The 27135-nt window shown below is 40.6% G+C and overlaps 1 protein-coding gene and 1 pseudogene across 8 annotated transcripts in view; one reads left to right on the top strand and one right to left on the bottom strand.

Moving 5' to 3' along the window:
• The window catches only part of DOCK4 (dedicator of cytokinesis 4), a 444122-nt gene that overhangs the window by 105475 nt on the left and 311512 nt on the right, over positions 1 to 27135 (bottom strand). For all 8 annotated transcript variants that reach the window (XM_057733986.1, XM_057733987.1, XM_057733988.1 and 5 more), the window contains 3 exons: positions 24963 to 25155; positions 9677 to 9804; positions 7258 to 7392 (listed from right to left, as the gene is read on the bottom strand). In XM_057733986.1, the coding sequence (XP_057589969.1) occupies positions 7258 to 7392; positions 9677 to 9804; positions 24963 to 25155 (456 nt within the window). The remainder of the gene's footprint in view (positions 1 to 7257; positions 7393 to 9676; positions 9805 to 24962; positions 25156 to 27135) is intronic.
• Positions 4844 to 5387, top strand: LOC130852709 (60S ribosomal protein L11-like; annotated as a pseudogene).

Below are 27135 nucleotides of genomic sequence, written 5' to 3'. Positions count from 1 at the left end.
CCCAACCCCGTGTCCTCCAGTCCATTCTCTGCATCTGCATCCTTATTCTTGCCCTGTCACTGGGTTCATCAGGACCATTTTTTTTTTCCAGATTCTGTATATATGAGTTAGCATACAATATTTGTTTTTCTCTTTCTGGCTTACTTCACTCTATATGACAGACTCTAGGTCTATCCACCTCATTACATATAGCTCCATTTCATTCCTTTTTATAGCTGAGTAATATTCCATTGTATATATATGCCACATCTTCTTTATCCATTCATTTGCTGATGGGCATTTAGGTTGCTTCCATGTCCTGGCTATTGTAAATAGTGCTGCAATGAACATTACGGTACATGTTTCTTTTTGGATTTTAAATGACATATTATTTTTAATAATTTAGTAATAATAAAAATTACTCAAAAATGAATAGACTTTCATTAAATCTTTACAGTCACCACACCTAAGAGAATACCTCTTTGAATCCATATTATTACCTGTTTACATCTGTCACATCTGGTTTAGGCCCACTGCAAACAACTTGCCATCCTGATAACTAATCTTGGCACATTTAAGACATGCTGTCAATACCAATATCTATTATACAATGTCATTTTATTTATTCACTTCATCAGTTTAGGAACTCCAAGCACATTTAACCCTGTTAAGAGGCCTACACATCCAATATTTTACTGACTTATTTTTCACCTGTAATGTAATTTTATTTGTTTTTAAGAGATTTTTAAGCGTCTACATGAAATCCCTAGGCTCACAATTTATTAAAAAGAATAAATACTAAACCATTGTTGGCCAAGATGCATTTCATTTTAGTGTCAGAATTTTTTGTATGTACAAATCACCTTTAGAAAGAACTCTGTGCTATAGTGGCTTGCATCCATTTCACAACTAGATTGAGTATAGCGGGCATTTCCACCAATAACTGTGAATAAGATTAGATGACTACAATGGTCTTCAAGAAACCTATTATACATATCCACAGTTTTTCCCGGAAACTTCTTACAGAATTCTCCTGACTTCTTCTTCTTCCCCCAACCGCAGCCCATAGCGCACACAAACTTTAGACAGATGCAGAGTATGTCTTAGACACGGCTCCTGCTGAACTGAGTCACTTGTACTGTAAATGGTGCTGAACAGAATTACATGCAAAGAAAAGAAGCATTTATCAATTGTGAGGAACTCTGGAGTCCAATTAGTTTGAGGGTGTGAATGAATGGCCATATATGCCTCTTTATAAAATCGGCTTCCACATACAATTAGATGTTTGAAAGGCACAAATTACAATGGTGCTTTTTTCTCCCCCCTCCCAGCTAGAGGGAGTATTTTAAAGCTTAAAGAGCACTGGTAGAAGACGAAAAATTACAATCCTTTTGGATAGTAAAAATAAGGCTATTATTATCTGGAATTATGACTAGAGCGGAAGCCAGTTGTCCTGCTGCTGTTACCGGGAGGCAGGGATGATAGCCATGGTACTTACAGAGAGCTGGAACACTTCACCACGACACACCGTGGGACTGGCTGTCACCCACAATATGGGCCCTTTCTCTGTAAAGACTGAAAGGTGCTCAGTGCAGGACTGCCATGTAAAGACTCCCTCTTATTTAGGGAACAGAGAGCCTATTCTCTAAATAAGAGAAAATAATGAAGGAATCAGACAGGTCCTCAGTGCCCAGAGAAATGACCTTGTTAATGACCAGAACATATTCCTCACCACAGAATTAGTTATAACATAAGCGGTCTTTATAGGAAACTGCCCCGTTTCGTGTAAAAAGCAGGAAGACCCTTTTCTTGTCACTTCAGCAAAGCTATCTTGTAACTAACTTTTAAACCAGGGATCCTCAAGCTCTACTCATCTCCAGCCCAAGCACACGTTTCAAATCTTTTAATCACACACTATCTTGCCTAACTTGTCAGTTCTTTTCATAGATTAAAGAAGTAGAAATGAAGAATAAGTAATTAACAGATGGCCAGATCTCTTCCCTGGCTTTCCCTTCAGTAATCTCCCAAATAAAACGTTTGACTTAACTCTATAAACAAGATAACATCCAGAGGAAGATCACGAGGCGTCGACAAGCCTGCACACAGTGGGGGATGGCCATGACTCTGACCCCCTATTTCAGTGATTAACTGAGATTACTTCCTTGTTTCTTTTAAAAGCTTCCATGGCTTTTAAATCAGAATCTTCAGAGGTGGTTTTTGGGGGGATGCTAAGTCCCCCATCTCCCCACACTGTCGGCATTCTAATTAAAGCCACCTTCTTTTCTATATTTGTATGTAATTGATTTTGTAAGCAGCAAGCAGTGGGACCCGATTAATTTGGTAACAGTAACAAGAACACAAGTATTACTTCCGCAGTAATAATAATAATAATATTGTGGACTGTTGTTGCTACCACAATTACTAATGGCTAAAAAGTACTGTGGTGTGTAAACACTTTTACAGATTTGATGAAACCTCACACGAACTTTAAAATAAAACAAGTATCAATACAATTATTTTCTCTATTTTAAGGGGAAAGAAACAGAAGCTTAAGGATACTAGGGAACTTGCCCAAGAGCATGCACAGTTAGTCAAACGGCAGAGCAGGACTCAAACCAGGTCTGCCTGAGGACACACACGCACACACACACAAAGTCTTAAAGCATAAAATCTAAGGTGCCAAACAATTTCAGTGTGCTTTTTCTTGCAAACTTCATCCCACATACCTAGAGAGTTTAGTTTTTCACACAGCAAGGGGCACAACATAGCTATGGGGGGAAGGTTTCACTTCCTGTGATTTTTCCAAAAATTGTAGCACACCGCACGATCACACTGCCTGCCCCGATACATCTGTGAGCCTCACTCACTGCCTTCTCAAATCTCTTAATTTACCCTGATTATTACACTGTGAAGGCCTACAGGCCATGCATGGCCCAGAGAAATTTGGCAGTTTCAACCCTGCCTATGGATACAAAGCAGTTTGAAAAAATGTTTTAGCTTTTGACCTCAGGCAGTCTTTGACCACATGGAGCATTTCCTACGATTCTGTGTGCTCGGCCATTATAATTTTAGAATGGTGTGCGAGCTGTATTGCCAGGAAGCAATTGAAATGTTACCATCAAAACCAAAATGAAAGAGACTTTCTTCTGCTTTGGGGAAGATGGAGTATATATGCTTTTCCCAATTCCTCCTGCCAATTATAAGTAAAACCCCTCCATTATATATAAAATACACAGAGAAGACTCTGGAAGGTGGAAAGAAAAGACCAGCTGGGGACCCTGGACCCAAGGAAGGACATGGTGCTGAGTTCTCTGGGTTTTCTTTTTGCCTCATATATCCCACCCCTGAAGCCAAAGAAGCTGGCCACCTTGAAACACCAACGATTGCAACAAACCATCCCCACTAAAAGTCTGTTGTCTTGGGCCAAAGGACCAGGAAATGGGCAGTTTAAGAAGCAAAATCTTCTAGCAGTCACTGCTCTACTACAGCTGAATTCTGCAAAAACTTTGGCCTTTCTCACAGCTGCAAAAGTCAAATGGGGAGCCCAGACTTCTGTCCTCACAAGGCTGTGATGAGGCACCCTGACATCTCTCTCCAGAGTGGAGAGCCAAATAGGGAGAGGTCAATTTCATGACCACTGGTCTGTGTCAGTGAAGACAACGTGAGGAACCTGGACATCGACCTCCATCTGGCCATAATGAATTGGCACCCAACCCCTTACCCTGCTAAGTGCTGTGACATAAAGCCACCAAAAAACAGGTTTAAATAAGATCCAGAGTCTTATAATACAAAAATGTCCAGATTTCAATTGAAAATCACTCATCATACCCAAAACCAAGATATCAAATTGAATGAAAAAAGACAAGAGATGTCAACACTGAGATGATAGAGATGTTAAAATTTATCTGACATAACTAATATGAAAATCAACTCAAAATTGTTCATGGGCTTAAATGTAACACAGAAAACTATAGCACTTGTTAGGAAAAAAGAACTAGGCGAGAGCCTTCATGATACAGGGCTAGACAAAAGGAGTTCTTCAACTTGACATCAAAAGCGTGATCCATAAATGGAAAAACTGATGAATTGGACTTCAGCAAAGTTAAAAAACTTTTGCTCTACAAGAGGCCCTGATAAAAGGATGATTAAAAACAAGCTACAGAGTGAAAGAAAATATCTGTAAACCATATATATATATTCAATAAAGGACAAGTATCTAGACTATATAAAGAACTCTCAAAACTAACGAGTGAAAAGCAATCCAATTAGAAAATGGGGAAACGACATAAAAAGACATCCCACTGATAGGGACATATAGATGGCAAATAAGTATGTGAAAAGATGTTCAGCATCAGTAGCCATCAGGGAAATGCAAATCAAAACCATGATAAGATATCACTGCCTACCTATCAGAACACCCCCATCCGCTCCCCACTCTTCCAAGTGAAAACACCAAATGCTGACGACAGTGTTTAGAACTTGGATCCTTCACCATACACTGTGTATGTGAGAATGTAAAGTGATACTGCCACTAGAGAAAACAGGCCAAAATATGTAACAACCATAAAATCCAGCAACCATACTCTTGGGGCTATTTATCCTGGAGAAATGAAGACGTATGCTTACATATAAACTTGCACACAAATGTTTATAGCAGCTTTGTTAGTATCAGCCAAATTCTGGAAACAACCAAGATGGCCTTCAATGGGGATAAACACACTGTGGTACTGATACCTCCACACCATGAAAACTACTGAGCAAGGAAAAGGAAATCATACATCTACACAATGACCTGGATGAATCTCTAGAGGATTATGCTGAGTTAAAAAAAAAACAAACAGACTTTCTCTTCCTGTCTCCCGTCATGGCGCAGGACCAAGGTGAGAAGGAGAACCCCATGCGGGAACCTTGCATCTGCAAGCTCTGCCTCAACATCTGCGTGGGGGAGAGAGGAGCCAGGCTGACCTGGGCAGCCAAGGTGCTGGAGCAGCTCACAGGCCAGACCCCCGTGTTCTCCAAAGCTAGATACACTGTCAGATCCTTTGGCATCAGGAGAAATGAAAAGACTGCTGCCCACTGCACAGGGCACAGTGCGTGGGGCCAAGGCAGAAGGAATCCTGGAGAAAGGTCTAAAGGTGGGAGAGTATGCGTTGAGAAAAAATAACTTCTCAGATACTGGAAACTTTGGCTTTGGGATCCAAGAACACATCGATCTGGGGATCAAATATGACCCAAGCATTGGTATCTATGGCCTGGACTTCTATGTGGTGCTGGGTAGGCCGGGTTTCAGCACTGCAGACAAGAAATGCAGGACAGGCTGCACTGGGGCCAAACACAGAATCGGCAAAGAGAAGGCCATGCGCTGGTACCAGGAGAAGTATGATGGGATCATCCTTCCTGGCAAATAAATTCCTGTTTCTATCCAAAAGGCTAACAAAAACTTTTCAGTCAAATGTAAAAAAAAAAAAAAACAAAAAAAACAAAAAAGCCCATCACAAAAGGTTATATACTATATGATTCTATTTGTACACTTTTTTAAATTGAAGTATAGTTGATCTACAATCTTGTGCCAATCTCTGCTGTATAGCAATGTGACTCAAGTACAACATCCTTAAAATGACAATATTACAGAAACAGAGAACAGATTTTATGGTTGCTAGGCTTAAGCAGGAGGTGAAGATGGGAGGGAAGTGAGTTTGGCTATAAAGGGGCAAGATGGGGGAGTCTCAGGGTGATGGAAATATTCTGCATCTTGATTGCACTCATGTCAATATCCTAGTTGTGATGATGTCCTATAGTTCCTTAAGATGTTACCACTGAGGAAACTGGATAAAAGACACATGGGATATCTGTATTATTTTTCACAACCGCATGTGACTCTACAATTATCACAAAATAAAAAGTTCAGGAAAACATGAAAAGATAGAACAAAAGAATTCAAAATAAACCCCCTAAACTTTCAAACTCATAATGAACTCTAGTAGTTTTAAGAAGAAGGAAAAAAAAAAAAAGACATGTTTTGAGCATTTACTGTGAACCAAATAATTGCTAAATACACAAAAACCAACCCTATGAGGTAGGTAGCATTTTACACACAAAATTCCATCAGACCATGAGAAAATAACTGCTTGTTCTTCTTTTCGTTAAATGAGGCAGTACAGCTATTACACATATTAGGAAGTTTTTTCATACTATCTTTAACCTTAGTTTGTTAAAAGAAAGAGTTTAACTTTGCTTCCCAATCCCAGAGCTTGGCAGGAGGAATCAGGTAAATCTTAACTCTGAAAGCAAAGAAAATAAATAAAACTCAACACAAGATGGCCATCCTTAACCATTCAATTTTGGCAGAAGAGCCAGGGTGGACTTTTTATTTTTTTAAGTAAAAGTAAAAATTATTTTCATCAGGGGCTAGGCAAACATTCTTAAGACAGGGAATCTACAGTGCACAATTTGTAAAAATAATGGCAAAAGGCTGACATTTTTGTAAATAATCTATATGTGAAAACCATAGCATCTACTGCCATTTCTGCAAATGGTATTTGGAAGAATGTTCTTAATCAGACCTAAAAAAAAAAAAAAAAAGCCCATGTTTGGTCAATTGAATGTGAGTTTTAAATAGAAATCAATTTATGTACCAATCCATCCATCTACCTTTCTCTCTCTCTACACACACACATATAAATATATACACAAATAAACTATCACAAAAAACATGTCTTAATATTATATCCTAATATTTCTTACAAATCATGTTATATTAGATTCATAATAGTGGAGCTTGAAGACATCTTAGAAAGTTACCAAGTCAAACTTTCTCAATTCATTGCTGAGGAAACTGAGTTCCCTCATCCGGCCCCAAATGAAGATCCTTACTAGTCACAGTGAAAAATTCAGAATCAGAACTCAAGACCCCCAGCTGCTATAGCTCTATTTCATTATTCTCACTTCCCCAAGCAATTCGATGAATGAGAAAAGAATGAAACGTTATCAAGAAAACTGGGGATTTAGAACCAAGTTAACTTAAATTGGGCAAAGTGAAAATAAACTGGACCAATTTGGCCTTCCTGTAGTTAAAAATATCTTACTCCAAGATCTTTTAACAAACATGCATCTTACTCTCATCCCCTGGTAAAATGAAGGTAAACTCATATACATTTGAAATGAACACAGATCATTTCAGATTCTTCCAGATTCCCCAGATTCTTATAGCAACCCACCCTCAAAGCGACTGAGGCTTTCACAAGCACAACTCTGCTGTTTGGTGTACTATGGCCTCACCGTGACATCCTGGAATTGGAGCCGCATGGTGGAGCCGGATGGCTGCGGTCGACTGGTGATCTCCAATATGGTCCTCAGCAGGATGTCCAGCAGGCTGGCCACTATCACGTCTATTTCTTCCAGCACAGACTTTTCCTTAAGGAAAAAAAAAAAACATGTTCAGGGAATTGTGGCTTAAAGCGTATCTTAATCTCTCTTTAAAGGTAAAGGGGAAAAGCACATTTCCAAATATAGAATCGAAGAGTCAGAGAACTTGAGAGCTTGACAGACCTGGACCTCCCCTAACTCACCTAAGTGAATGACCTCCTTTTATAGAAAACAAAGGGTACGGAGATGTTAACAGCTTACCTGAGAGTATGCAACTCCACTGTGCAATGGGTCCCTGAGATACAAGTAGAAAGTTGGGGCGATAGTCTGGAAAGCACCCAGACTGACTTGGAGCAGCAGCTATGCCACCAACACGGCCTGTGTCCCTGTGCCAGTCAGTTTGCCTTTCTGGGCCTGATTCTTCACGAAACGTCCCTCTTGGTTTTAAGAGTCTACAGTTTTTTGATTTCATTTTGTGCTTATACTTATTCTTCTCATCACTGGACTTGCACAGGTCATTTTCCAAAACTCGAGTTTAAGTGTAAATGACTAGTCCTATAAAAATGATTTTGTTAAATCCCTACATGTAAAGGCTAGCAAACAGCATTCAGTCTGGGTGAATACTGTTAGTTACAGACTGGACTTAATGTCATCGGCCACGGTGGGACTGCTTTCCCAAAGCAAAATTAATACCATCTTAGCCCCCAGGACTTGAGAGGGAAATGCAAATTGCTCTGGACTGACTATATGTAGTAGATTTGAGTTCTTGTTATACCTGCACCAGACGAAGCACTAGGATGACAAATACTTGGTGTACCAAGGAGATTGCCTTTGCAAAGAAAACTTTCAGAAAGTATGAGTCTGAAGGAGCTTTTTGGCTAGGAGTTTATGATAAATTTTCTTACATCTTACAAGAAAACTATTGTACTAAGGACTTTCCCCCAAAGCAGAGTTTCTGCTCTGAATGCCTTACCACATAAGTCCAAAAATTGACTGCAACTTCAACAATGAAATAGGAGGGGAAAAAAAAAAAAGAAGTCACCTCTACTACCACCTGATGTTTTCAGTTTTCTGCAGTTAACTTTTAAACTTACTTTTACCTCTCAGCAATTAGAGTTAGCAAAAACATTCTAACAAGGCCCAGCATAGCTATGCTTTATTGAACTGGATGTGTAAAAAGCAATGCAGGTGTCTTGTACTTTTATGTACTTTTTAAAAAATTAATTTTTATTGGAGTATAGCTGCTTTACAATGCTGCGTTAGTTTCTACTGTACGGCAAAATGAATCAGTTATATGTATACATATATTCCCTCTTTTTTGGATTTCCTTTCCTTTTAGGTCACCACAGTGCCTTAAGTAGCGCTCCATGTGCTATCTATCATACGACACTTTCAGACACAGAGCTTCTGGCCTTCTGCTCTCGAGTACTAACTCTGTTTCCAAAGTCCTGGAGCCCTATCTCTACCACTTCCACTGGAAGCCCATGTCAGCTGACTGCTGAGCTCTTCAGAAGGTGATCATAAGTCAGACGGACAAAAATGGGGAAACTGTAGCATAGTAGTAAAATGGAGACAGAGAAATAGGAATCTCAGCCCTCACTGCCAAACCCTGCTTGTAAAAGCTGTTACAGATGAAGCTGCTTAGTGAACAGGTGCAGATGGACAGAACTGGAAAAGGCCATCCTTTATACGTGGACTTCACATCAGACCCCTGAGCCATGAACACGCATACTCCAAGTTGTCTCTGTTTATAAGCAAGCATGTGATTTTTCTCTACTGACACTGCATGGTCTAATGCAACAGCAGTGCCTTGAGAGTCAGGAACACCAACAGGAATTCCTAAAGCCATAACAATTGAGTGATGGTTGCGGTGCAAGATACCCCCAGGCTCCTGGGGCTCTCCTTTGCTTTCTCTATCTCTAGGTGCTGGGCCCAAGGGCCATGGCCAAGTTCTGACTATCATCATGCAGTCTTTTCACAGAATGGGCCCAAACAGGCTGTCTTTGAAAGCAATAATTTATTCTCGCCACAGAGCATTCATCAAGATTAAAGACACATGTGGGAGGCTTTGAGCTTTCTAATTTTTCTCATTGGGTATTCAGTTCTTTCTTAAAATACAAGTTTAGGAAACCCAGGTTATTTGGGGTTACAGCCATCCCACAAGGTTGACAACAATTCCTTTAGAAGAAAAGTAAAAAGTCCAACGCAGCTGGAAATAAAAGTGAGAGTCTCAAAGGATGACTCTTTGGTGTGGTTTCTCTGAAGACGTTTAAAATTTTATCTCCAGGAGCCATTTGACGGGAACGACATCCTATGACCTGCATTTACTTACTGAGCTATTTTTCTTGATGAGACAAAATACGTTGCTAAGGATCCGAGCGCACATGATCAGGTCCTTCTGTTCTTGCAAGTGCATGTGGAGGTGATGTAACACGACAGGTAAGAGAATGTACCGGGAATCTGGAGGGAGAAGAAGCATTAGTGTCACATGGAGGAGTCCCACGCAAACCTCGTGCAAATCCTTATCTACTCTTTAATTTTAATTGCTAAATTATCAATACATGTAGTTAGAAAGGTACTAGTTCTACAAGGTTAATATTGAAAAACAGTAGTCCCTTCCCCAACCCGTGATTCCTGCACTCTCGAGACCCTTGACTCACTGAAATAGGTTTTTTTAATTGTTTTGTTGTTGTTGTTTGTTTGTTTGTTTTTTACTGCCAATACCTAATTGGCATGCTTCTCTTGCTATTTCCAGATTTTTCATTGTCTCCTACTGAATTCCTACTAAGGTAGAAGAGAATTTCATTTTCTTACCCCCTTTTCTTCGCTCCAGCCTCTCAAAAGAGCTGTATACAACTTCTGGCTAAATTAACACTTTGCGTTTGCTGCTATTCTGATTTCCAACCCTTTGTCCAAGATCAGATTTTTGTTTTCTTTTATTTTCGTTTATCTTTCTCTGAAAGCTTTCAGGAACTTATTCTTGGTAATTCAAAATTTCATGACTATGTGCCTTGCCTTGACTCTTTGAATCTATAAACTCATGTCCTTCAGTTCAGGGATTTGCCTTGAATAATTTCTAAGAATTCTTCCTCCCCACTATTTCCTCTGTCTTATGTCTGGAACTTTGACTACATTCACGTCATGAATATTTTAAGCTATCTTTTTACCTTTCTTGAATATTTTTTCATTTTTTGTCTAACATTCTGGGCAATTTCCTTACTTCATCTTCCAACCCTTCTATTCAATTTTCTTATTTATGCTATCATATATTTAATCTCCAAGAGTCCTTCTCACTTCCAAGTCCAGTGTCATGGCCATACAACTTGTGCGGTCACACAGGTCCCTGTGCCCATTAAGGCCCCACGCTTGTGTGGATGAAAAATTGTCTCTTGCCATCTGCCTCTACAAGAATGAAGTCACTAGCCACTGCAGTCACTGACCCTCAACACACCCTGAAAGAAGTTCAGGGCGGAGATCAGGAATGAGGCACTCTGTGCTCTGGGAAAAACTGGCAGCATAGGCCTTCCAATAGTCAGATCTTTTTCAGGAGGAGATTTTATGAGCCCTATTTCTTGCATCTTCTCATTTCTAGAGAAGCACTAAAATCAATAACGGAGACATCTGCTCCTCATGACTAGCAGCAACCCTCTGCCAAAGTGTGTGCTTGGCTGCACGTATCCCTCTTCGCCAAAATCACATATATACCAACCCCCCCTGCTACCTCTTCAGAGCAGCTCCTCAGAGCTATCTGAGAGGCTGTCTCCCGGGCCATGGTCCTCGTTTTGCCCCAAATAAAACTTAACTCACAACTCTCAGGTTGTGTGTGTGTGTGTGTTTTTATTTGTTTTTTTCCCCATCAACACTTGGTCTAACACCCTGCTGCAGCCATCATGAAATTCTTAATAATTTTCAAACAAGAGGTATTGCATTTTCATTATGCAGCCACTCCTCTTTATTTCTCTGAATGATCTCTTTACAGCTTCCCATTCTTGTGTCATGGATATACTATCTTCTCTCTCTGGGGAAATCAGAGGCAACTTTTTGATTTTTTTTTTCTCCTTGAATTATCTTTGTCTTTCATGTTCTTTTTGTTTGTTTGTTTCTTCCTTTTGGCCTCTGCCTTTCCCATTAGAGGTTTTTCTCCAGTAAATGGTGATCTTTCATTGTCTGTTCATCTTTTCAAGGGAGGTACTGAAATGCTAACTGGAAAAAAAAAATACATGTGTGCCTAGGCAAGCTTGTGGACTGATGAGGCTTCACTGCAGGGAGGAAAGACATGCAGATGTCTCATCAGGGGATCCCCAAATTTCAAATCTGAGATGTCTGCTCTTGGGCTGGTCAAGATTTCTCCAGAGAGGAATCTGCCAATCTCCTCTCTGGGAGCACGAACCCACCATTTTTTGGTAATTTGGAGTTAAGACACGAAGTGGCTGGTGGGGAAATGGCTGGTGGGGAAGTGGCTGTGGGTGTCTCTCTATTTCATGTTTAAGGAGGCCCTGTTTACAGTGTGGAGCCTCACCCCTAAATTTAGCATCGTCTGATTCTTCTGAATCCAGGCATGTCTCATTCACTTTCTCTAGAGAGTAAACATTCCATGTTTTGCTAAAGTAGAGGAGGGGACCGAGGTAGGGTAGAGTGGGATACTAAATATTCCTTCTAAAGATTTTTAAAATTTCTATCACCCTTATCTTCAGCGATAGATCCTATTTATACTTCCTGATCCTTTCTGATACCATCCTGAATTTTCTGCAATTCTGTGGTGTAAACTAGTTTGTTTCTTGGCCCTATCCCAACTCCACACACCTGTCTGTGTTTCAGCCTTCTTTTGACTGCTGTTAGATTTTGCAAAAACTATTCATATCTCTTATATGTGGTCATCTCCTCTCCCATTGTCCTAAACTTGTGAGATTCCATGTTTTTTTAAAAATTCCTTGGGACTTCCCTGGTGGCACCGTGTTTAAGAATCTGCCTGCCAATACAGGGGACATGGGTTCAACCCTTGGTCTGGGAAGATCCCACATGCCACGGAGCAACTAAGCACATATGCCACAACTACTGAGCCTGCACACCACAACTAATGAAGCCCACGTGCCTAGAGCCTGTGCTCTGCAACAACAGAAGTCACCACAATAAGAAGTCTGTGCACTGGAACGAAGAGTATTCCCCACTCACTGCAACTAGTGAAAGCCCGTACACTGCAACAAAGACCTAATGCAGCCAAAAAATAACAAAAATTCCTTTACTGACCATAGATACAAAATCACTTTTCAAAAACTTTGGCAAATCAATGTCAGCAATATATAAAATAATATTACTTCGGGACCAGATAAGGTTTATCCTGAAAGCAAGGTTTGTTTAATATCTGAAACTCATATTCGTATACTTTAATCACAAAAGAAAGATAAATAGAGTTGATTTCCTTTTATGAACAGCAGTAAATTTCTAAAAAAAGTCACTGGGAACAATGAAACAGCAAAAATTGAATCACTCCTCCTAGGGGAAATAAACGTGTACTTGTGCCTATCTCACAGAGATTACAATCTGAAATCCTAAAAATGACTCATCCAGGTAAATTCTATTTTCTTTATTTTACGAAAGAGAAAACGAGCTTCAGAAGTGTGAAGGGACCTGCCTGAGGGAGCCTCACTTAACAGGAACGAGAGCTGGGAATCAAACTGGCCCCAGAGCTGGAGCTTCCTGCCCTCCGCTGCCTCCACCCTCTGTTCATCCCTCGTGAATGGAAATGGAGCAGAACACTGCCTTGTTCCACATCAGCCGGGAATGTGTGCATCCCACAACTCAAAGTGTTCACCACTCTGTGCATGTCCATGAATGAACGTAAAAGTGCCACAAGTACTGAGTTGGGGGTTACAAATAAGTTTCAGTGAGTCAATCCACAAATAATGAATTTTGACTAAATATACGTCAAACCTCCCTCAACTGGAAGTCTTACATCAATCTCTAACTTGTCTGTAGTATTTGAAATAGTAAGGCGATAAGTAATCTAAAGTTGACTTATGCAGTATATATTTCAACCTTCTGAAAAAGTAACAGTGAATATGCTTACTGTCCTGAAGGTTTATTTTTCAACATGATGTCATAAACACAAAATTATTGCCTATTATGGGCCCATAAGGGGCATATTATTTATGGGATGTGCCCACTTGCAAATGCCCCAGCCCATGCTGCTCTGCTTGGTTTTCTAAAAGATATCATCCGTGAAACAATTTAAATGAATTAATTTTGGTTTACAAACATCGATGTGTCTTATAAAGAGTTTTCATAAATTATAATTCAACTTCACTCATTCAAGGAAAAATGGATAACCTAAATAACTCTACCTATTAAAGAAACTGAACTTGCTGTTAAGAGCCTCCAAGGAAAATTCCAGACCCAGACGGCTTCTATGAATTCTACGAAGCATTTATTGGAAGAAAGCATATGAAGTCTACACAAATCCTCCCAGGAAAAAGAACGAACAGGGAATACAACTAGTTCATGTTATGAGGGCAGTACTTTCTATGCCAAAGTTAGCCAAAGACATTACAAGACAAAATAACAGATTTGATATCTCTCATCAACATAGCTACAAAAATCCTTATAAAATTTTAGCAACACACAAAATGATTAAATAGGGTTTATCCTGGGAATGCAAGATTGGTTAACATTTGAAAGTCAATCAATGTAATTCACTAAATTAGCAGTAGATGTAGAAAAAATGTGCAAAATTCAGCATCCATTAATGATAAAAGCTGTCAGGAAGATAAGAATAGAATATAATTTCCGCAAATTGATAAAGGGCATTAATGAAATGCCTACCATGAGCTAATATAATAACAGTAAAAGATTGAATGCTTTCTCCATAAGATGAAAAATAAGGCAAGGATATCCAATTTCACCTATTCAATTCAACACTGCACTGGATTCCTAGCCAGTATAATAAGTTACATCCATGGTGAAAAAAATATGCTTCTGAATCCTCATAAAAATCATAAGAAATGCAAAAAAATATTCACAATTCAGAAAGTGCCTTTATCAGTGTTTGCCTGACTTCTCTTATTGTCTTCTTGTTTCTTTTAGTCATGAGGTTGGGAGTCTCCTATTTCTTTTAATGCCTGCCACCAGGCTACCAACACAAGGAGGTCTGGCCTTAGGTTTACCATTAAAACAAATCACATAAGGCACAGGCACTCTTCACTTTAAGAAAACGAATACAGAGTATTAAAACCCAAACTTGTAAAATAATTCATTGCAGGCTTCCTTTCCACAGGAAACCTAACCGGGAACTTAAATATTTATTTACAAATCAATTACTTAAAAAAAAAGAACCAAGAAAAGGAAACTGAAAGCTTAAATGACAGGAGTCACTGCCTAGTGATGTTTAATTAGAAAGGAAGATTAAGCTTATCTGATATGTTCCTGCAGCCAGTGCGATTTGATTTCTAAAAATTCAATTTGCAACCAACTGTTAAGAAAACCTCTATTGCCAAAAAGTAAGTAAGGTAGACAAATAATTCACGTGCGATGTGTGTAAAAAGAAATATACGGCTAGCCTGCAGATGTGCTGCTTCTCCATTACTAGGGCAACATCAGCCAGTGCACGTGATAGAATGGGTGGGTAAATGCCAAAGGAGCTGACTGGTTAAAATGCTAATTCTTACCTTTAAAAGAAAACACCTGGACTCATCGAGAAGGCCCAAAGAGAAAAGAAAACCCACAGCTGAGCAAACACCTTTTACACATTTAACAATAGAATCTGTTATGCAGGTTCTGTTCTTGAAAGGGTCAAAACACTCATGTTGCATATCTCAGATAAAGCTCACTATATTGCCTCACTTTTTGTTCTGCCTGAACACACCTGAGTGGATACAGACAGCTCCCATTAGCAATTTCCAGTGGGTGTGGGGCTAGGCAGGAGAAGCAGCGAAGAAATGCTGATAAATTTCCTCCCTGAAGTTAATTTTGAGGCAAGTCATCATCTTTGCCTCCTCTATCAACAAAACTTTACAGTAGCATCCCCTACCTTTTTGGCACCAGGGTCTGGTTTCATGGAAGACAATTTTTCCATGGACAGGGGGTGAGGGTGGGGGGGTGGTTCAGGCGGTAAGGGAGCGATGAGGAGCAGCAGATGAAGCTTCACTCACTTGCCTGCCACTCACCTCCTACTGCGAGACCCGGTACCAGTCCTCGGCCCGGAGGCTGGGGACCCCTGCTTTAGACAACAATCCTTGTAGACATCTATGCCCATGGGAGTGAGGTCTGTGAGTCCTGTGGTGGCATGCAGAGATGCCAGCCACCCTCCACAAACTGTCCCCGCGTGGGCTGGACAACAGCAAGGACACCCAGGCAGCTGCTCTGTGGCAGCCTCAGGGCACAGACATGATAAACCAGGTGGGCGGGAGCTCAAGCTGTGGCACAGCTTTGCATGTAGCAGAGCTGGTGGCTGCATGGAAGCACCAGCAGGACAGGAAATCCTGAAATCAGAGCTGGGTTAGGACTTTGGGATCAAAGCCACCAGAAATTGAATAGTCAGTGTTACAGATGTCAACTATAAATTGGCACTAGCCATGGGCACTTGCCAACTACCTCTACTACAATGATTAAATCACACGTGCTGCTGCAGCTGCTGACCTTCCACATCCCCTGAAGGGAATTCAGGGTGGAGACCAGGAATGAGGCGCTCTGTGCTTTGGAAAACAGGCTGGATGGAACAGATCTTCAGATAGTTAGATGTTTTCAGGAGCTGATTTTCTGAGCCCAGCCCTTGCACCTCCTCATATCTAGAAAAGCACTAAATCCCTGCATGGTGATGTCTGCTCCTCGTGACTAGCAGAAACCCCCTACCAAAAAAAAAATGTATTTGACTGCATGGACTCCTCCTTTACCAAGAATACATATATACCAATCTTCTCTCCTGCCTCTCTGGAACAGTTTCTAAGAGCTACGTGGGATACTGTCTCGCGGGCTGCAGTCCTCATTTTGCCCCAAATAAACTCAGCCTGCAACTCTCACATTGCGCATTTTTTTTTTAGTCGACACAGATAACAACAAAACCTATTAACAAGCCCTTCAGACATCAGAGGACTGACAACACTCAGAGTGGAAAGGACTGCAGATGACCTAGGGGCTACATGCCATGCAGACAAAATCAGGATCACAGAGCAAAACAAAATACAGGGCTAAGGATGACCTCTGTGTGTTTGAGTCTTACCGGGTGGATTCAATCCCCTCCCTCCCCAAAGCAAAATCCTAAGGAATGCAAAGTATCCACCAGCGGGAAAGTGCCTGTATCTGCGTTTGCCTGACTTCTCTTAGTAACCTCTCGATTCCTTTTGGGAGTGAGGTTTGAAGTCTCATATTTCTTTCAATGCCTCCACAGGGCTACCAACACAAGGAGGTCTGGCCTTTGGTGTACTTTTTACTTTTGCCCACTGTGCTCTGCTCCTGGTCTGGGACTCCAGCACTGAACACTGTTCTGTTGTCACAATCATGCTCATCCTTAGGTCAAAAGTTACTTTTGCAATAAGACTTTCCTTTTTTAATATGCATTCAATAGCTATCAAATGCTCCATCCTGATCCCTAGCCATGACCCAGTACACAGTATTCACAGAACATTTATCCAGCATCTATTACGCACCAGGCACTGTTATGGAAGCTAGAGATATAATTGTCATCAAGATAAATACAGCCCCTGCTCTAAGGCTTTCCTTCCAGGATTAGGGTGGGAGACAGACATTAAACAATGAAATCACCAACTCTTTAGTTATTACAGATGTGTTAGGTTATCCAAAAAGTAAAAAGAGTAATAATGGGGTAGGCTAGGCAGATAGAAGATTTCTTGAGAAAATGAGAGTTCAACTGAGCCCTGAAGGGTGAATGGGGGTCAACTAGGTTCAGAAAGGAAAAGGAGAAAGTGGGTTATAAGCAGTGAAGAAATACGGAGATGGGACCAGGCAGGTGCGCAGGGCCAGATCATGCGGTCTGGAGTGTGCCCTCAAAACTGAATAAAACAGCTGGGATGTCAGTAAAGGAACTGGGTGGGAGTGACATCATCTGCTATGAGTTTTGGAAAGGGAACTTTGGCTACACAGATGGACAGGAGAAAGGAGATATGTGGGAAAAGTACAGAAACCACTGAGGCAGGTCAGACCAGGTGGCGGTTTGGATGGAGAAGTGGGAGTCGTGGCGGGGAGACGTGGCTGGGCATGGGAAATGCTGTGCAGGCCCAAAAGCAGAAGTGGTGATGGGTGGAGATGAAGGGCAGAGGGAGAAGAGGGTTTCAAGAATAACTCTGAGGTCTCTAGGTGCATAGTGTTGCCACATAAACAGACTGTATGGTAATTCACTACAACATTTGTAACATAAAGCCCAGAGTGGGGTCTGCTCACAATAAACGTTTGCTGAATGAATGAATGAGCTGCACCATGAGCTCTACTGGATCTGACAGGCAACTGAAATGAACCTGACATTTCTGTCTTCATGTTTTAACCCAGCTTAGATGGGAAGCGAGTAGGTTGCACATCACCTTATGAGTCCAGTTTGCGGTGACTCCACGTGCTGGTGCTCACCCTGGGCCCCCAGGAGAGAGCAGCGATTCCTGACACTATCCTCTGATACAAACCACGGCAGCTGCTTGTGGCACTGGAAACAAGACACACATCCCGGCTCAACTCCTCACCCCCTGAAAACCCGTGTGTATGTGGTCTGAGTGACAGATAAGAAATGAAAAGATACGGGTTCACCCTTTCCCAGAAACAAGCTTGCTCGTTCAATCAATATTGAAAAGATCAGAAACAAGGTCACAGAACAAAGTTGAAATTGGATGGTGAGTAGCCCAAAATATGTACGCTTACCTTTATTTTCAAATGGCACAGATAAAACTTAGGGTCCGACTATGATTTTGGTGATGCCTCTTTTTCATCTTAAGTTCTATGTTCAGAGTGATGCATTACCTAAAACTCCTAATTTTATCTTTGTCTCTTCTAGGGAAAGATGCAGAAATTCTTTTCCAAAGAAGCCCCTTTCCAAGTACTTCTTTAAGAATGTGCACTTTAACATGGTTTTAACTCATATATACACCTTAAAAAACTTATGTGTGCCAATCTTTAATAAAAGCCAAGAATAGACACTGAACAACTATGAAAACTATGAAACTCTCAGCAAGTGCTTTCAGAGCTCCCTGATGGTGGAGGCCACCCAGAAAGACCCTTACTCCTGAGATTTTCCACTTTGGGAAAGGAAGCCTGGGGGGAACACAGATAGGGGCAGTGAGGAGGGAGGGGACGAAGGAATTGAGACTAGAGGGGGCAGAGCACTAATGATAACTTAACAAAGGCTTTCTTGAGGTCTCAGTGGATTAAAAAAAAAAAACCAAAAAACTATTTTTATATTGGCTAACCAACATGAAATCTACATTAAAAAACTAAGGTCTTGGGCTTCCCTGGTGGCGCAGTGGTTAAGAATCTGCCTGCCAATGCAGGGGACACAGGTTCGAGCCCTGGGCTGGGAAGATCCCACATGCTGCAGAACAACTAAGCCCATGTGCCACAACCACTGAGCCTGTATGCTAGAGCCCATGAATCACAACTACTGCGACCACGTGCTGCAACTACTGGAGCCCGAGAGCCTAGAGCCCGTGCTCCACAACAAGAGAAACCACCGCCATGAGAAGCCCGTGCCCTGCAATGAAGAGTAGCCCCTGCTCTTCGCAACTAGAGAAAGCCCGTGTGCAGCAACGAAGACCCAATATAGCCAAAAATACAATAAATAATAAATCTTAAAAAAACCCAAAAAACAAACAAATAAACAAAACTGAGGTCTTTACACTTCCTCTGATGGTCCCACATTATCATTCTATTTCTAGGGAAAAAGAGCAGCCCTCGTTCACGCAATTCTGCTCATCTTTATAAGGCCCGTCTACTACAGCACACATTCTGGCTAATAGAAAAGTTTTAAGCCAATGGCATTTTCAAATGGAAAGAAATTTAATCACCCACAGTGCCAGAAAAGTCAATACTCAACTATGCTTTATCTATAGTTCTAAGAAATAAAAGCTAGTAGGCACCCATCAACTGTAGTAATATTTCATTCTTAAAGTTGTCAAATTAATAAGTAAACCATCACACATCCTTCCTTTACATTATGACCTAAAATGGGAGGTGGAATGAGGACATGGAGGCATTCATTCCCAGAATAAACTGTAAAAACAGTCTCACAGTCCATCCTTCCTGCCTCTCTCCTTTACTTTTCATTGTAGCCTTGTATCAAATCCACAAAAGAGCTAATGGGGACTGAGGAGTTTCTGGTGAGAAGGGGAAAAAAAATGACTTTTGGCTACTTTCTTAAGAAATCCCTACCCTATGAAATCTGATTCTTTAGTTTGTAGGAAAAGAAAGTAGCAGCAGCAAGTTTCTCATCACTACACGCTCAGCGTGCTTATGTTCACCTCTATTAACTGCGCGGAGGTTTGCCTGATAAACTGCTCACTTATCCCAAACACGTATGACTTTTTCTTAGCAAGCGAATAGCTCAGCAATGACTGCAGACCTCTGCTGAACAAGTCAAGTGCCAAGCAACAGAGCCCAGTGCAAAGCTGATGCAAAACCACAGTCCCCCAGAGCCTGGCCTTGCTGTCTGAGAAGACTCAGCATCCGCCCTCTTGCTCCCATCACTCAAACTACCCCTCTGCTCCCACCCTCCATGCTCCTGCCTCCCCCTGCCCCAACCTCTATACTTCAAATCTACTCTTTTTGCCATTGCCAAAGCTTTCTTCTCCAATATCATTGAGACTTTTTCCTGGCCTTCAAAAACCGGGAAGAATAGAAATGTGGGGAGAAAGGGAAAAGTGAGTTGCTCAACTTTTATACCTTAAACAAGTCTGCCTGGACTCCTGATGATTTAGACATCGAATAACCTGCTTAAATTGCAAATCTGAGCTAAGTCTTTCAGGTCTGGCCAGATTCCCTAGACTCTCATGGTGAGGGTATAACTCAAAGGGGTTGACAGTCCTGCCTGGCTGTGGAACGCCTCCATCCCTGAGGCTGCCCCTTGGCCCTCAGCTCAAGATGGCTTGAACCTTCCTATCACTTTTTTAATTCCCTTCTGTGGTGCTGACCTTGTGTGTCCCTCTTTGTCTTCTGTATGTATCAATTTCTAACCTAAGACCAACTGGAAGTATTCTGCAGCCAATGCTGCTTCCTTTGTGTGTCTCCTCCACTTTTTTCCTCTTTGGGATTTGTCACGGTTAATTTTATGTCCGTTTGTTCCATGGGAGACTAGATATTTGGTTAAACATTACGTTGGGTGTGTCTGTGTGAGTGTTTCTGGATGAGAATCACATGTGATTTAGTAGACTGAGTAAAGCAGATTGTCCTCCCCAATGTGGGTGGGCCTCATCTAACCCGTTGAAGCCCCGAATACAAGAAAAGGTGCAGTAAGGGAGAGTTTACTCTCTCTGCCTGTCCTTCAGCTAAGAAGTCCATCTTCCCCTGCTTTCAGATTTAGATTGGAATTTACACAATCACGTCTCCTGGTTTTCAGGCCTTGGGAGTCAAACTGGAACTACACCATCAGCTTTCCTGCGTCTCCAGCTTGCCAACAGCAGATCCTGGGACTTCTCTGCCTCCATAATCACATGAGACAATTCTTTATAACAAATGTCCTTATACACACACACATACACACACACTCTATTGGGTCTGCTTCTCTGGAGAACCCCAATACAGGATTCTAGTACAAAGACAACTTTCAGAACTTTCTATCTCTCCTAGAGGGCTTGTAACATCTACAGTCTCATTCTCCAACATGTTTTGAAATTTATTTTCTTAAAGTGTGGGCCAACTGTACTCTATACTCCTTTCTAGCTCATATGAACCCCCAGAAAATGAGGTCCCTATCTCAGATTCTTCTCACTCCTCTATCACTAACTAGTTCATCTTTGCTGATCAGAATTCAGTTCAGAGTAGCAATTATCTTTGCCACACTCAATGTTCTGAGAAATGGAACTGTCATTAATGCAGTCAAGAATTAAGTACTTTGTCTTCAGCTATATACATAGCCAGTTGATACCCTGTAATGTACTTACCCCTACTTTATTTTGTCCTGTTCAGATTTATAATTTTAATCAGCAAAGTGTCATGTGTAACTTCCATCTGGCCAAGATGTGTATACTCATATAACTGCAAGCACTTCGTGTTCCATTTATTTTACTTTCAATAAGTAAATAAAATTCATAGACTTCTGAGTGTTCTTAACCTTCTTATATGGAGCTACACCATTACACTGCTTTTGAACTGTTTGTTTTATTCATACGTGGTAGGCAGAATAAACGGTTCCCCCAAAGATACCCAAATCTTAATTCTCAGAACCTGTGAATATGTTATGTGAAAAGAATATGTTAGATGAAAGAGATTCTGCAGAAACAATTGAATTAAGGATGTTGAGATGGGGAGACTATCCTGGATTATCCAGGTGGGCCCCATGTAAACACAGGGGTCCTTACAAGTGAAAGCAGCTAGACAGAGTCAGCGAGAGATGAGAAGATATTACACTGTTGGCTTTAAAGATGAAAGAGGGGGCCACAAGCCAAGGAACGCAGGTTTCCTCTAGAAGCTGTAAAAGCCAAGACAACGAATTATCCCCTAGACACTGCACAAAGGAATGTCACTCTGTTGACACCCTGATTTTAGCCCAGTGAGAAGCATTTTGGACTTGTGTCCTACAGAAGTGTAAATAAAAAAATTTGAGTTACATTAATCCACTAAGGTTGTGGCAGTTGTTGCAGCCTCAATAGGAAACGAATAGGCCAAAACTGTATCTAAAACACAAGTCTGATTTCACCATGTTTTGTTGATGCTATTCTTTTTTTTTTTTTGGTTATGGTTCCTAGGTAATTTTTTACCCTTTCACTGTCATTTGGGGAAATAAGATAAAACTGGGGCAACCAAATTCCAAACTCCCTAAAAAATTTCTTTCCTTGTTGTAAGAAGTGCACACACACAAATGTATTAGACTTAATCCCTTTACCTACTGTTCTCCGCCGGAGCCCCTTTACTGTGGTTTTCTGCATCCACACAATGTCCTTAGTCACAGTTTTGTATCGTCCCTCTTCTTCCCCCAATTAGAAAGAATCTGTTTATTTTTGTGAGATGCGCCACGGCCCTTGTAGGAATCACACTCTCCTCTTAACCACCAGCCAGGACTTCCTATCTGGTTCTTTGACACCATCTAAGGAGCCAACTATTTGCACTGCACATCTTTTCCTCCAATATCTCATCTTTCAACTGGACAACACAGATGTGCTCCATCTACCCTCCAAGTCCACAGTTTCTGTCTTAGAATTTCAGAGTCACTAGAAATACTTTCTAGGTGTGCTAACACTATTATTGGGTCCCACATGATTTAAACAGAGGGTAGTCTGAGCCTTGGAAGGCATGTTCTTCTCCACGAAGATGGCCTCCTTACAGATGCGCCCTGCCATTTATACATGATGACAGTCTATTTTCCTCAGTAGTGACTCACTAAACAGCCAAGCTAATCCCATCTCCCTGGGGCACTAACGGAAGCTGATCCTCTTACTGGCACCTGCCTGTGCTTCTAAATGTTCCATCCATCAGGAGTTGCTTTGCTTCCCCAAAGTTTATGCTTCCTCACAATCATCCTCCATGGGGACTGTCCCACGTATCATGAGCGGCAGGTTTCCCCTCCTCCTCCACACTAGTGTCACCATCACCAACTCCCAGCGCTGGCTCTGAGCCTCCCCTCCAGGTAACAAGCACAGACTCTCCTGGGTCCACACGTCTAGGTCTCTTGAGTCCTTCCAACCAGGCCCCAGTAAATAATCTTACCACCTCCCAGACAGACCCCATAGTTTTTCTCCTGTCTTGTAGCAGCTTCTTATTTCTGCTAAGTTCTGATTTCTCTACCACCTCCTGAGCATCAGTCATCAACAGGACACTGAGTCCACAGACAGAACACATCTCTCAGGGGCAAATAACGAGCACGAATCCCCCCAGGTAATTCCCTTATGTTTGAAAGCAATTTTCATTAACTGTGTTGCTCTTTTTGTGTCAGACTTTAACCTAACAAAGAATTATCTGGCCAGCAAGGGAGAAATATGGTAACAAAACAAAACAAAACAAAACAAAAAACCCAATTCTTCTGAGAGGGGGATGAACTTTTCTTAGTTTGGTAAAAACAGAATTGGTAGTCTAGTTACCTTGGGATGCCTGGTCTGGACCTTCACCCCTTCTACTTTATACTACCTGTTCTTAACCCTGGAGGAAGCCCTAATCACTGCAGCAGCACCTTCAGGGCTCTTAAGGGTAGAGTTTGAAAACTACTACAAGAAACATCTTTGTGCTGGGATAAGATGTGTTTTTGTGTGGAGAAATCAGAAGGTTGAACTTTCCTTCACATTGATTGAAGCATTGTTTATTTTAGAAAAAAAAATCAGAAACATACTAACAGTCTATTAACAGGAGAAAAAATAAATTAACCATTATATATATATATATACACACACACACATTTATTCACTCAGTGGAATACTATAAAAGAGTAAAAAAAGAACTAGAGTTATATCTAGTAGCATGGGTAAATATAAAAGTGTAATATTAGTCAAAAAGAAGCACTCTACAGAATGACATTCAACATAATGTCATCATACAAAGACTAAAAGATGAAAAATTTTTGAAAAGGTTAAAAAATGATATGTTTTTATAGCTATAGAATAAAGGCATAGAAAACAGAAATGGAATCGCTGAAAGTGGAAACTTTTATGAAGGAAGCGAATATACACAAGAGGGCCTGACTATTTCTATAATGACAAATCTCTTAAAAGACCTAAAGCAAATATCTGATATTGTTGAGATTTGTTAATGATTTACTCATATTATGCTCTATTCTTGTTTGTATGTTTAAAATACTTTACAATAAAATGTAAAAAAGGTTTATTAACTATGTTTTAAACAATTTCAAAAATACTATACTATACACACATGTATGCATTCATGTGAAGAGATAATTCTCAAAAGAATTTTTAAAAGTTTTTGATTCAGTGATAAGGATGGAAACTTCTTAAGACAAACTTTAAAATGAGATTGGTATTTTATTATTTTTTTCAGAAAAAAACTAGAATAAAACAAGAGGCAATGGGATTTAATAATAGCTATTATGGAAAAAATAAAAAATGACAATACACTGAAACTTTTACCCAGTTTCAGAGCACAAGTTGATGGAAAACTTTTAAGGACAAAAGAGACAAACAAGCAAAGACCATAGCAGATCCCTGACAGTATCTCTGAAAGAAAAATGTTAAATTTTATTGAATGTTAAAAAAAAAATCTATAGCAAGGAGAAAAGCATGCCCTATACTACAACTTGTTGTGATTAGAATTAATAATTTAATCATTAGTTTTCATTCTTCCCAGAGAGTTTTAAGAGCCATACTTTTGTATCTGACTATTTAATAAACTTAATCTACCATCCAAATAAACAATGCTTTTGAGGAAGTAGTTTTTAGTTTCCTTTTTTAATTGCTTCTGCTGACCTATGACTACAAGATGTAAATAATGGCTTTCTAGAGACACCGTTTCATCCAAGCAACCCAGCACCTTACCGGGGTTTGTATAGAGCTGGCTTTCCACGGTTTTGCCGATACACTGCAGCTTCACGGCTTGCAGGGCGTCATCCACGTGCACGATGGTCGGCAGACTGCCCAGGGTGTCCTGTACCAAGTTGGCCACTTCCCGGACATCAAAGAGCTTCAACAGCTCCGAGTATACAGCTGGGAAGGAGCTCAGAAACACAGCCTTAAAAAGATGAAATTTAAATCAATTCACACATATGCCCTGAGAAATCAGCTATAAAATGTCAGTGAGTTTAAGACTGTGACAAGTATTTTTGAATGGTAGGAAAATGAATGTAAAATGCTTCCGGTACCTAAAACTAAAAGGGCTAAGTGTAGGGGGGAAAAAAAAAGGTGTAACAAAATAGAGCAATTTTTCAAAATATGCAAAGGTACAACATAGTAAAAACTGAGAAATTCTGTAAAACGACTGACATTAGCAAAATGATGGACAAACCCCCCACAGAATCAGCAGAACGCAGCAGGATCAAATGGAAAGAATGCTCAAAAGACCTGGATTGTAATTATTTATGTTTCATTCTTTTTGGAGAGGCTTTCTGAAGTGCTCATTTAAATCTCATTTGCTTTTAAGAAGCCAAACACATTAACTCTCTAAAGCACTCAATGTATAATTGAAGAAAAAACACAGGACATCAGAAGGCATCGAAAGACCTAGATTATATTAGCTTCTAATCAACTCTGTGACCTTGGACAAGTCATTTTATCCCCCTAGGTTTCAGTTTTATCACCTGCAAAATGACAAGATCACTAGAACAACCCCTTGAGTTGCTTCAAGAGCAACTGTGCGTATTAAGGATAATATTCTTTATATGAATAAAGAAACCAGATAATTATTTTTTAAGGGGAAAAAAAAAAGATGCTAACACCAAACACTGAGGGGCATACTTTAAAAATCGGGCTAGGACTGTACATCAAAACAAACAAACAGAGCCTTTGAAAATTCCACAAAAGGAGGGCAGTGGAAGGAAAAGTTGATCAGCCTCAACCACCTGGTAGAGGAAGAGGCACATGTTTCTAAGATGCTGAGATTCAAGTGCTGGCGGGTTTACCAATGAGATCTGACACCAGAGGAAAGTAGGTCAAGTCTACATGCACTGATGATTCAAACACAGAATCAAATTCAAATTCATGGACTTTGGTATTTACCTATACAGCAGCAGCAGAAATATCTAGAAGAGCCAAGACCTGTTTCTGATGCCAGAAGCATCAGAATGCTTAAAGGTGCTGGGGTCAACAGCTATGTTTTCCCCTTGACCCTAAGAAATTATAGACTTACTTAAATGCACTTAAAATTAATAACCTGATATTCCCTGGTAAAGACTATATTTATATAACCTTCATTTCACTCTGTAAAGAGCTGAGTCATACAGATGAAGTTTAAAAAAGTTAAAATGAGTCCAGCTTTCTGATCACTAAAAAGTCACCTAAGTTGACTTTCCTCAGGAATCCCTTGATTTATCCATCAATTCTTTATTTATACCTCTTTATTTCAAAAAGGTATTTGTGTCTACAGCGTAAGATACAATTATTAAAAAGGATAAAGGAAAATGGACCTTGTGTTGAGGACAGAGAGTTGTATAGGTATCTAAGCTAAATATTTTTACTGCAATTTAAAAATAAAAACATGATTTGGTTTTGACCTTCCTGGTAAGCCAAATAAAGTAGAGAAAGATAATAAGATTTGGGGGCAGGGTCTTGAGCTTCAACTCCTTCACCATTCCTCTTCTTTTCTTGAGGTTTCCAGGGTAGACACCTGTCCTTGGAATGGGAAACCAAGATCCACCGTATACAGCTGGGTTAGCCTTCAGTGCTGCCCAGGGCAGGGCTCCCAAGGACAGAGTCATTAGGAGGCTGGGCTTAGGCCAGGAGGACTAAATGAACCTAATGGTACTAGGATGGCCAGATCTATAGAGCAGCCGTCCACTGATCCAACCTGAAGGATTACTGGGATGGCTATCCTGCCTCTAGGAAATGGAATTTGCCCTGCTGTAGTCCACATGGAAAAAATGCAAAATGGAGCAAGGAAATTGGATTTTTTTCCTTAAGGCAAGAATCTGGGCCAATGGATATCCTTGGCTCTGGACATGGTATGCAGAGTTCTAAGACAATCTCCATGAACTTTCTTCCCTGATGCTGTTCCCAT

Source organism: Hippopotamus amphibius, chromosome 4 (genome assembly GCF_030028045.1).
Source record: "Hippopotamus amphibius kiboko isolate mHipAmp2 chromosome 4, mHipAmp2.hap2, whole genome shotgun sequence".
In the NCBI taxonomy this organism is placed as follows: Eukaryota; Metazoa; Chordata; class Mammalia; order Artiodactyla; family Hippopotamidae; genus Hippopotamus; species Hippopotamus amphibius.
The sequence above is the reverse complement of the archived record's forward strand: the minus strand, read 5'-3'. Positions and strand labels throughout refer to the sequence as shown.